At 45.6% G+C, this 12,419-nt stretch overlaps 1 protein-coding gene across 3 annotated transcripts in view; it reads left to right on the forward strand.

Annotated features, from left to right (window-relative positions):
* The first annotated feature begins 1,347 nt into the window (after positions 1–1,347).
* Positions 1,348–12,419, forward strand: part of CHCHD3 (coiled-coil-helix-coiled-coil-helix domain containing 3) — a 131,425-nt gene continuing 120,353 nt past the window's right edge. For 2 of the 3 annotated variants that reach the window (XM_068189374.1, XM_068189377.1), the window contains exons 1-2: positions 1,348–1,577; positions 3,094–3,169. In XM_068189374.1, the coding sequence (XP_068045475.1) occupies positions 1,497–1,577; positions 3,094–3,169 (157 nt within the window). In that variant the 5' untranslated portion in view covers positions 1,348–1,496. The remainder of the gene's footprint in view (positions 1,578–3,093; positions 3,170–12,419) is intronic. The other variant, XM_068189376.1, reaches the window with a different exon arrangement.

Here is a 12,419-nt window from a genome sequence, read left to right on the forward strand (position 1 = left end):
CAAGTGATTGGCGTTTACAACATTTATAATATGCTAAAAATCCTAAAATCTACATTTCTCACCCATGTGACACACTAAGCTACTCTCTACAATCCCTACGATCTATTCCACACTTTTGCGGTCTCTAGTTTACTTTGAGGCTTACGAGGCCTTCTCCATGAATGAGGGTCAAGGAGGGGACTCTACTCCCACCCCGGGCAGCTCATTCCAATGCTTTACAACCTTTTCCAGGAAGGAATTTTCCCAAAATCCCCCCTGCCCCTCCCCTGGCCCAGCCTGGGGCCATTCCCTCTCCTCCTGTCCCTGTTCCCTGGAGCACAGCCCGACCCCCCCGGCTGTCCCCTCCTGTCAGGGACTCGTGCAGAGCCACAAGGTCCCCCTGAGCCTCCTCTGCTCCAGGCTGAGCCCCTTCCCAGCTCCCTCAGCCTCTCCTGGGGCTCCATTCCCTTCCCAGCTCCCTCAGCCTCTCCTGGGGCTCCATTCCCTTCCCAGCTCCCTCAGCCTCTCCTGGGGCTCCATTCCCTTCCCAGCTCCCTCAGCCTCTCCTGGAGCTCCATTCCCTTCCCAGCTCCCTCAGCCTCTCCTGGGGCTCCATTCCCTTCCCAGCTCCCTCAGCCTCTCCTGGGGCTCCATTCCCTTCCCAGCTCCCTCAGCCTCTCCTGGAGCTCCAGCCCCTTCCCAGCTCCCTCAGCCTCTCCTGGGGCTCCATTCCCTTCCCAGCTCCCTCAGCCTCTGCTGGGGCTCCATTCCCTTCCCAGCTCCCTCAGCCTCTCCTGGGGCTCCATTCCCTTCCCAGCTCCCTCAGCCTCTCCTGGGGCTCCATTCCCTTCCCAGCTCCCTCAGCCTCTCCTGGGGCTCCATTCCCTTCCCAGCTCCCTCAGCCTCTCCTGGGGCTCCATTCCCTTCCCAGCTCCCTCAGCCTCTCCTGGGGCTCCATTCCCTTCCCAGCTCCCTCAGCCTCTCCTGGGGCTCCATTCCCTTCCCAGCTCCCTCAGCCTCTCCTGGAGCTCCAGCCCCTTCCCAGCTCCCTCAGCCTCTCCTGGGGCTCCATTCCCTTCCCAGCTCCCTCAGCCTCTCCTGGGGCTCCAGCCCCTTCCCAGCTCCCTCAGCTGCTCCTCAGAGGATTTTCAGCAGCGCGGAGGTGCTCGGGTACCGCAGGGATTCAGGGACGGACATGACTACACTACCCAGCGCGCCCCGCGCGGGCGGGTACGCCCGTCCCCCTTCCTCCCTCCGCGGAGCATCACGGGACTTGTAGTCCCCGCGCCCCCCGTGAAGTTCGCCCCGAAAAAGTTCCCGCACCTTTCCGGCTACCTGTCGCTCGGGGGGGTGTGGCTGCGCCGTTTCCATGGCGACGCGCCGGCTCAGCCAATAGGGAGCGGCGTTCTACGGGCGGGGGCGCGCGGCGGGCCAATGGGGAGCGGCGTTGCTGCGGGGCGCGCTGGCAGCGTGCTCGCCGAGTCTCCTTGGGGCCGTGCGTGTGTCCGCGGGCCGAGATGGGCGGCGGCGGCAGCACCCGGCGCGTCACCTTCGAGGCGGACGAGAATGAGAATATCACCGTGGTCAAGGGCGTGCGGGTGAGCGCGGGGCCGGCCCGGGGCTCGCCGGAGCGCTGCGGGCTTGGCCTGGCCGCGGCTCCCCTTCCCGCTCTCCCTCCCCTGTGTCCCTGCCGCTGCCCCCGCTCGTGTCCCGCTCCCCTCCCTGTCCCGCAGTGATTTCCCCTCTCAGCGGGGATAAGGAGCCGTGCGGCCCGCGGGGTGAGGCGGTCTAGGGGCGGTGTGTGCCTGCGGGAGCTGCGTTTGTCTTTGCGTGACCTCCACAGCGAGCTCCTCCCTTTCCCGAGTCCTGCTGCCGTGCCCGCCGAGGCTGCAGCTTCCTGCGCGCCCGTCTCCGTTTGTCCTCGCTCACTGCGTGCTTGGCCTTGGGAGGACACGAGAGAACGTCCAGTGGCACCCCTGCCGTGGCAGGGACGCCTGCCACTGTCCCAGGGTGATCCCAGCCCCAGTGTCCAGCCTGGCCTCGGACATTCCAGCGATGCAGGGGCAGCCACGTCCAGTTCCAGGGCAGGTGGCAGGAATGCCACCCCTGCTGTCTGTAATATCCCGGACACAACTTGTGGCACAAGGCACTTCGGGAATTCCTGCAGCTTAGGGATTTTTCCCCATGCCAGGCACTGTGTGGCTCCTACCAGGAGTGATAATTTATCATCTATTGCTGCTTTTAGCGGGGAGAGGTGCAGGAGGAGCCCTGAGAGTTCATTCTGCTTCAGCAGATGGGTATTTTCCATTTCTGGTCATTTTATGCTCTTGAGTAAATAGGTGACAGTGATATAAGTGTAATATAATTTATATATTCCATAGAGAGTGGATTTCATGTGCTCTGAAATGTGGCTGTGGCTGCCCCTGGATCCCTGGCAGTGTCCAAGGCTGGGCTGGATGGGACTTGGAGCACCCTGGGACAATGGAAGGTGTCCCTGCCATGGCAGGGGCTGGAATTAAAACTCTTTAAGGTCTCTTCCAACCTAAATAAATCTGTGATTTGATTGGAAACCAGAAGCCCTTATTCTAATAATTCTTTCCCTTTTGTTAGTTTTACCCATGGGCTTCCATGGATCTGGAACTGGAAGCTGCTCTTGCACTGATGGATCCTGCATATTTTGAGTGTTTTTCTGTGCTTGTGTCAACATCAGAATGAACTTTGTGTTCCACTGTGATCACCTGTGACCACAAGTCCTTGGAGGGCTTTCCCAGGAAGAAATTCTTCCTGGATTGAGTGCTCTGCACCTCAGAAAGGCAGATTAAATCACTGAGAAAGGCAAAAATGCTGCTTAATTGCCAGCAACACCCCCAAAAGTGTTATTTCCTTTACTCATCCCTGTATCCTCAGCGAGAGCCAAAATCATTTTATTCTGCTTGTTTGTGAGCGGAGGGCTCTGAACAAGTAAGGGCGTTGTTTTGTGTTGGGGGTTGAATTCTAGCAGCTGCCATGTCTTGTAGAGAAGCCCCAGGCTCTGTTTCTGTCAGGTTTTATTCCATTTGGAGGGGAAATGGGGATGAGGGAGGAGCTCAAGTGTGCCCCTGTTGTGTTTTGCAGTTGTCGGACAGCGTCATCGATCGGATGAAGGAACCTTCCTCACCCAGTGGGAGACAGCACCGAGGATCAGGTGCAGGTTTGCTCCTGCTTTTCAGCTTTCCATGGGAAAAAAGAAATCAGATGTGCCCTTCAGAGCATCATGATGAACTCCTTGGCCTTTCACAGGGATGGTTTTTTTTGACATTAACTTTTTTGGCTCATCTTTAGCTTGTAGACTTTTAGAGGAGTTAATTCCTCTTCTTTTTTTTTTTTTTTTTCTGGCTGACATTCAAGTGTAAAACACAAATTGGAGTTGGCTTTTCATGTTGTTATCCATTGTTAAAGACTTAAAAAAACTCCAAAACACCCTAGAACAAGCAAATATCCAAATATGTCTTGAGTTCTGAAGGGAAAATTCTTAGTCCTTTAATCAAAACTGACTTTCAGTTTGGGAATGTTCTGCTGAAAGACACTTAAGGAAAGATTAAAAGGAGAATGTGCTCTTTTCCCACCCTGGAGTGGTGGAAATAAGTGATGTACAGCTCACATAGATCAATGGTTTTCTTAACTCCTTATATTTCATTACTGAGGGCTGTTGAAATGCATCAAACCTCATGGCAGGAGTGCTCTGCTCTAATTTAAAATCCTTCAGCACAAGGAGCAGGACAGCTGCTGCATGAGTGAGGAGCAGTGGCAGAGACTGCAGCAGGTGATTTGGGCTCTCCCTGAAACCTGGGAAGTTCAAGTAAGGCTCTTCTCCGTGCTCCAGAAGCGTTCACGAGAGCAGAATTCCCCAAGGACCTTTTGCCTTACAGGAAATCCCAACAAACTCAGCACTGATGAAACCCCAGTGGCAGCCTCGCAGCAAGACTTGAGTAAACAGAATTTAGCGTCTTTCTTTTTTTCTGGAGCATAAATGTGATTTCCTGTTAATTGGAGGGATCTATCCCAGAATCCCAGAGTGGTTTGGTTGGAAGGGATTTAAAAGATCTCTTCATTCCAAGCCCCCTGCAGTGGGCAGGGAAGCATGGACTGGGAATCTTCTTTCCTAATTTTTTAAAAAATAGTAGCCTTTGTGTCATTGTGTCCTTGGATTTCATTATGGTGAGGAAACTATTCCAGATAAAGGATTTTTATGGAGCAACACTTGCATGTCTTACATGCTTTGCTGTGCTGTTTGCTGTTCGTCTATAAATGTGAATTCTGGGAATGGTCTTGTGAGCAAGCTCCTGGGATTTTTGGGGTGTGGGAGGGATGTAAGACCCCAGGAATTCTCTGCTAATTCACACTGTTGCATATCTTGAGCTTTAATTTTTGTTTCTCTTTGTGGGAAATAGTGTTTTTAATTTTTTTTATTTTGGTTGGTTAGTTAGGTTCTTTTTTGTTTGTTTTGGGTTTTACTTTTAGTTGAAAGACTTGGAGTGAATCTAGAGTTTATCAGGGAGGTGGAACACCTCTGCTGTGAGGAAAGGCTGGGACAACTGGGATTCTTCAGCCTGGAGAAGAGAAGCTTGGGGTGACCTCACTGTGGCCTAAAGAAAGATGGAGAGGGACTGGGGACAAGGCCTGCAGGGACAGGACCCAGGGAATGGCTCCCACTGCCAGAGGGCAGGGATGGATGGGATCTTGGGAATTAGGAATTCCTGGCTGGGCTGGAATTGCCAGAGCAGCTGGGGCTGCCCCTGGATCCCTGCAATGTCCAAGGAAGGATTGGAGCACCCTGCATAGGGGAGGTGTCCCTGGAATGAGCTTTGAGGTCCCTTCCCACCCAAACTGGTCCGGGATTCTGGGATTTGGGACACTCAGAATCCATCCTGAGGGATTTTTATGGAAAATGGGGATAGAAAAGAGAGGAAAAGGGAAGGGAGACCCTTCATGGTTTCCTGAGATTCCAAGTGAAGCCCCTCAGTCCATTAATGAATTGGAGAGCAGATGGATCCAATGTCAGGTTGGCAGAGCTGGGAATTTTCTCCTGGAGAGGAAAAAGATCCAGGGAGAGCTTCCAGCACATTCCAGGGCCTGAAGGGGCTCCAGGAGAGCTGCAGAGGGACTGGGGACAAGGCCTGCAGGGACAGGACACAGGGAATGGCTCCCACTGCCAGAGGGCAGGGATGGATGGGATCTTGGGAATTAGGAATTCCTGGCTGGGCTGGAATTGCCAGAGCAGCTGGGGCTGCCCCTGGATCCCTGCAATGTCCAAGGCCAGGCTGGACCCTGGGGCTGGAGCAGCCTGGGATGATGGAAGGTGTCCCTGCCCATGGATGGGGTGGAATTAAAAGCTGTTTAAGGTCCCTTTCTGCCCAAACCATTCCAGGATTCTATGAATTGCTTGACTGTTGTAGATGTCGGCGAACCCAATGGGAAGAATGATGATATCTGACTTATTTCAGAAGGCTGAATGAATTCTTTATTATAATTATGCTATAATACATTAATATACTATATAAAAGAGGATACTAAAAACTACATGCTACTCTGTCTAACTCTCATATCTTACTCACAACTCGTGACCCTGTTCTCCAGAGTCCAGACACAGGTGGATCCCATTGGCCATCAGTCCCAAACAATCCACCGTTATCACACCAGGCATTTGCTCCTGGTAAACAATTCTCCAAACACATTCCACAAGAGAAAAACAAGGAGCAGAAATAGAAATTGTTTTCTCTTTCACTTCTCTCTGTGCACCTTTATAAAAATCCTGAGTGAGAGAGAAGTGTGCTTGCCACCCTTGACCTTCTCAAGCTTGGAAAACATCCAAGTGTATTTTTCCTTGAAAAACTTGTGATTTTGGGGAAGTGCTTCTGTATCCCAGACAATTAACACTTTACAAAAACAAGGAAAGATGTCTACAGGGAGAAACTTTAGAGCTCTTAAACCCAGCCCTTTCTTCTAGGCAAGCCTCTGATAGCTTTTGGTGGAGGAATAATGGATTAAGTTACATGGAAGAATGTGTGTCTTGTTGCTGGCCAATAATGATGAATTTATTGACTTCAGTTTGGGGTCAGAAAATGAAATTACATCCACTTTACATTGAAACTTGACATCTAAAGACAATGTCTGAAAGCATCTCGGCTTGCTTGGCTCACTTGCTGGCTTCTGAGTAATATTAAATGCACTAAAATATTTAACAAGTGTAAAATCTTTCAAGACTGTCTGTAATTCCTAAAGCAATATTGATGGAAAGTAATTTGGTCAGGCAACGAGGTTTAGTTTTTTTTTTCCCTGGGTGTGTATTATACCTAAAGCTTCAGACAGAGGGAATGGTTTCATTCATTTTAGCTTAGTGCATATTGGAAAAACTAATAGTTTATTAGGGGGGGAAAAGGAAGAATAAATGCTTAAATTATCAAGAGTGTAAGTATCTCAGTAATTTTTTTCCCCTTTGCAGAAACAGATTCTATTAAGGGCGCAGAGGTTTTTTTTCTCCTTTTTTTTCACACTGTATTTATTATTATGTCCTCATTAAATAAATCAGCCAGGGCCCCCTGTCAGAAAATACTGTGTAGGGGTGTAGTCCCTGCCTCCTCAGGAGCTGGGTGATACCTTCTTGTTTTCATGGATTAATTTTTGTGGGTTTGGTGTCTTTTTTTTTTGGTGTTGCTGTCTGGTTTTGGTGGAGTTTCAGTGGCTCTGGATACCTTGTGTCAGTCAGAAACATGTAAAGATATTATTGGGATGTTCAGGAATGAGGATTTCAAGTGTTGGGTTCTAATTGGAGACAAACCCAGGATTTAACTGAACTTTAGGAGAACAAACTTCACCTTTTGGTTGTGGGGTCACATAGGAGAAAGCTCTCAGGGATACAGTTGGGGAGGGTGGGAGATCCTTAAGGACATTCCTGTTCCTGTTACATGGAAGCACATTCCAGTACTCAAGAAAATTAGGATTATTAATTTTTTTAATTTAATATTCTTGAAGAGTTGCAGCATGTCCTGACATTATTAATAATTATGGATAGCTGGATACTGCATGAAAAGCTGAATTTAAAACTGGAATGTCTCAGGAGAAATGAGAAGGAGGACTCTGCAGTATTGCTTGTGAGAATTATTTTGTGTTTTCAGTTTTTGTGAGCACCTAGAAGTTTAGAGAGTTGGGTTGAATTTCTGCCAGTTAAGCAAGAATCCTCTGCAAATAAACCCTGGCAGTTCTTTGCCCTTTCATGTATTAATTGCTTCCATCCACCTTTTTATTCCAACAGCACTTTTTCTCTGCATGAACTGAAAGATGAAATAAACTGACATTTGTATTGTCTCTTTCTAGAATTGCTCTTATTTTTAGAACAGGAAAAAAAAAAACAGAGGTTTGGCAGTGCCTGGGTTGATTCCCTTTGCTGTGAGACACCTGGAAAGCTCAGGAAGTTCCTGATGAGGGGTTTCCACTTTCCTTCCTGCAGCAGGAGCCAGGAGAGCTTAGCTTTTGCATTTGTGTGTATTTGCCCTCCCCTGTTTACAGCTCTGGGAGTTCTTTCTAAAAAGAGTTTTAAACTTTTACTGGAAACCTGAAATAAATCGAGTAGGACCCTCAGGCAACAGTGAGATGGTTGTACATCACTGATAGCCTGAAAGGCCATGATCTAAATTAATATTACTATCATTAATAATAATATTCATAATAAGTACAATACATAATAATAAAATTTATAACAATATATTTATATATTGTTATATATTATTAATAATATTATCACTATACCATTATATGTTAGTATATAATATCAATATATAGTATTATATTCAACATTATTATTGCATTATATATAAATATATATTTTAATGTTATATATTTATGTATATTACACATTATATATTTATATTCTTTTAATAATAATAATAACAATAAAATAATAATATTAATTTTCAGTGAGGTTAAAGGTATTGATGGAAATGTTTTATTATCCAAAGGTGCAACGTGTTGTAACTCACCAGGTTGTTAAAGGTGCCAAAGTTGTAGTGCTGGCAGTGGAACAGTAAATTTTTAGAGGAGCTTGACATTCCTGTTATTGGATTGCAGGAGAGTGGGGAAGATGGAATTTTGCACTGGAATTGGAGGAAGTGCTGCAGAAATTAAAAGTTTTTGCTGTGTAGGTGATGTGCAGGGTGTTCTGTGGGTGCTTTCAGGTGGCTGGGTAAACCCTTGTCAAATGGTGCTGAAATTCCAGGGAAAAACTGGCAAATCAGGGGAATCGAATATGGAAAATATCCATGATTGTGTAAAAGGAATGTGCCCCTGGATCCCTGGCAGTGCCCAGGGCCAGGCTGGACCCTGGGGCTGGAGCAGCCTGGGACAGTGGGAGGTGTCCCTGCCATGGATGGGGTGGCACTGGATGGGCTTTGAGGTCCCTTCCCACCCAAACCATTCCATGAGCATCTAGAACCTGGTGAATTTCCATCTTGCAGGGCATGAATGAAAAGGCTGGATTACTCTGTGGTTCTCTATTCCCAAGCAGGATTTTGAATCTCCTCCGAAGCACTGTTGTTGGGATTTTGGCAGCCCTGCACCTCTGGGCTGCCTGGTTTTGGTACTTTCTAAGTGCTGAGACATCCCCTGGAATGAGGTATTTTACACTAAAGGCAAGCAGGAATAAAAGGCAAAAGGTGTTGGAACATCTCCTGCAAATGTGATGTTTTTAACCTATAATTGATGTTACAATGAACCTCATGTGCTCATTATCCTAACGTGGTGTGCAGTGATTTAAACCACCAGAAACTCCCCACCAGAACATCTTAAATATATAATGAAATATATCTAAATATGCTCCAAGAAATGCCACTTAACATGAACCTCGAGTTTGACATGATAGAAATCTGGGTTGGAGGAAGTTTTTTCCAGTGAGGGTGGCGAGGCCCTGGCAGAGGTTGCCCAGGGAAGCTGTGCCTGGCTCTGGATTCCCTGGAAGTGCCCAGTGCCAGGTTGGAGCACCCTGGGATGGTGGGTGTCCTTGGCAGGGGGGACTGGACCAGCTGAAAACTCCAACCCATTGTGGGATTCTGTGGTTGTGTCACTGTGCAGTTTGGCCAGGCCAAATGTAGCAGGGGTGTTTCTCTGTCTGTCCCTTCCTCTTTTTGTTTCTTTCCTTGGAATTAAATAATCCAGCTCAACTCTCTATGGGAAAAGTGGCCCCCGTGGGAGGCACTGAAGGCTGGAATGGCGCTGAGTGATTCCCAGCCCCCCTTCTGCTCCCACTGTTGCTTTATTGGTTGTTACTCAATGTTGGAAAGGGAACTAAAGAAACCAATTCTGAGGTTTACAAGGGTTCTGCAAATGGAGGAATTCAGTGTTTCAATCTGTGGGATTAAGCTGTGGTTTTGCTTTCATTCCCTACATGAGGGCCAGGGCGAAAGGCAGTTTATCCCATGACTATTGTCAGATATCATGGGGACATTTAATTGATTTAATGGTTTCTGATTTTACAACTGATGGAAAACTTGGGCTATTCCAGATGAAATTTAAAGCAGGAGCCCTGGATGTGCCAGGTCCTGTCCTCATTTGTGGAAGTAAATAGGTCTCAGGCACACTCATTGCAGTGACAGTCACTTTCTTCTATAGTTTTTGCCTCTTACAAATGATTTTCTGTGTGTGGCTTCTTGCAGAGAGGCAGAATTTATTTTTCAAGGAGCCTTCATTTAGAAACATCGCTTTTTGTTTCCATCTATTCTTAGGAACAGGTAATTTTTATGTACTGCCTTCCATGTGCTTTTTGGGTCTCTGGTGGATTTGGGGAAATTAAATTTCATGCTATTCTGCTTTAGGCTGCCTGTGCTCTATTAGGGTTTGCTGAGTGCAGACGTTGCCTCTCCAAATCTTGTGTAGCACACAAATAAAGGGATTTTTGTCGTAGCTGCTGTTTAACAAGCACATCCAAAGTATTTGCTTAGCAATGGCTTGTGAGTTAAAAGTTAAAACCTTCTGCTTTTTAATGTGGGAGCACAAGATTTGTGCTTGTTAAAGCCTCATCTTCCAGTGCTTAGCAGGAAAATAATTTTGGAAAACAGCTGTTGGTGGCTGCTGTGTGATTTTGTATTAATTTTTACTAAGCTCAATTCAGGAGGAAGAGTTAAGTTCATGGAGCCCTTTGCAAAACATCAGGAAATAATGACTTTTAAGGACTGAATCTTTATGCATTTATGGATGGAAGTGGTGCCATTGCCTTTTGCTAGTTCTGAGTAAATTGTTTTGTAGTTAAATCCTGGCAAAGCTTTAGGACTTTGAGCCCAGCCTTAGGCTGAGCTTGTTGAAAATGCAGCCAGAGTTTTAGCTACTGTTTACGAGCCAGACTTGTGTAGAAGGGTTTTTGAGTTTGGGAGTTTTATGTGTGTTAAAATTAATTAAAAACCTCTCTAACAGCATGCTTTGTTTTGTTTGGGCTTTTTTTCCTTTCATTTTTTCTTAGTTTTGGTTACTTTATGCATTAAAAATCAGAAAATGCATGTTTGGGACCTATTTGTCATGGTCTTTGTTAGAAATCTCCCATGTGTGTTCTTGCAGAATTGTCTCTGTTCTGTCCCATTCCTCCTTTGTCCTTCAGAGACCTTCCTGGGATTATAGGTCAGAAAGTCCAGATAGCTGGCTCAGATAAAGAGCTTTGTAATTTAAGGGATTGTTGGAATAGAAGTCATTTGGGGAAGTTTGAATGATTTTTTTTTTTTTTAATCTTAAAGAACAAAATAAACAATTGACCATTTTAAGGAGATAAACCCAATGAGTAAATTAGAGCTGTTTGATTTCGCCAACACGAATCTTGATAGCAGCAAGCAAGGAAATTGTCATTGTGCTGTGTAGAATCCCCTCTGGTTTTATAGTACAGCAGATATTCTTATCCAAATTTATCTCTGCACTGACTGGAGGAGCAGAGGAGTTTAAGTGCATTTGTTTCCTTTGTATTATAGAAAAATAGCACTTGTTAGATATATAACACCACTTCAGCAGCATGAGGAGACCTCCACGTAATAAAACCTTTAGGTTTTAATAGTAAATTGCTACTTTTCTTCCCATCCCAATTTATTTACAGAGAGAGACTCCTCAGTGTGGTAGAAAAAAAAAAACACTTTAAGTGGACGATTTAATCGCATTAAAATGAAAAGAAAAGCTTTGTTTTATTCTTTCATCTTCAGGCTGCAGCAAAGTGTTCCTAAAGCTCTTCATCACTTGTCAGCTGAGGCAGGTTAAGTGTTTTGTTGGTGCTGCTGCTTGAAAGCCTTGTGCAGTTGTTTTTTAGTTAAACAGGAGGTACCATTTAGAGAGCCTTTTCCTCAGCCTCAAGGGAATGGGAAAAACTTTTACTGCCGCAATTTTTTCTGCTTTACTTGTGTTTTGAACTCCTTGACTTTCAACGATGTCATATTAAGGTTTTGGCCAACACCAGGCTGAAAATTTGGCTTCAGATAGTCTTACCTGTTGGTTGAAATTGAAATTTAAGGAGCAAGGAAAGGACATTTCTCCCTTTTTTTTTTTTTTTTTTTTGCAAGGTTTATTGTGTGCCTCTGGCAATGCTTCACGAAACCAATTTATCAGATTCTCATTTTTAGCTTCATTAACCACGTTTGATTTCACCTCATGTTAATCACATAAAAACAAGCATTTAATCTCAGCTGCTTTTTTAGGGTGGGAGATGGTGGTTCTTCCCAGAAAGGTTCTGCTTCTCCTTTTATCTCTGGAAGTTTTCACTGAAGAAGTTGAATGGTTTGTCCAAGATGCTTCACCTTTAGTTTTCCTACTTTCCTCTTCTTCCTTTCCTCCTCTTCTTCTTCTTCCTTTCCTCCTCCCCTTCTTCTTCTTCCTTTCCTCCTCTTCTTCTTCTTCTTCCTTTCCTCCTCTTCTTCTTCTTCTTCCTTTCCTCCTCTTCTTCTTCTTCTTCTTCCTTTCCCCTTTCCTTTTCCCCCTTCCTTTTGAGGGAGGCAGTTTATCCTTGATAAAGGTCTCCATCATCCCTGATCCTACTGATTGACATTTCTCAACGAGGGGAGATGGCACCAATTTAGGAAATTTAAGGAGGACAAAAGGAATATCAGGAGAAATGGGTAGGAAGCATTAAAAGGCAGTGGTTATTCAGAAGAGTGATTTTGGTGTTAATCAGAAACCTAAGGAAGCTGGAATTTTTGCTGCTGGAGGAGCAGCACTGATACCAGATCACAGTGGTCAAAACTCTGTGGTTTTGTGTTTCTATGCCAGTGTTGAACACATTTATTTTTGTTTTTATTCTACTCTGTTGGCAGAAGAAAAGAGAATGTTAAATTCAAAGCGAACCTCGGGAATTCCTGAATTATCAGGGAGCATCTTTGTGATAATCAAATTATTCTTTCTCCTTAAGATTTTCATATTTCACCTCTTCAGCCTCTTTTTTTCCCCTG

This window comes from Anomalospiza imberbis, chromosome 5, assembly GCF_031753505.1.
Source record: "Anomalospiza imberbis isolate Cuckoo-Finch-1a 21T00152 chromosome 5, ASM3175350v1, whole genome shotgun sequence".
Lineage (NCBI taxonomy): Eukaryota > Metazoa > Chordata > Aves > Passeriformes > Viduidae > Anomalospiza > Anomalospiza imberbis.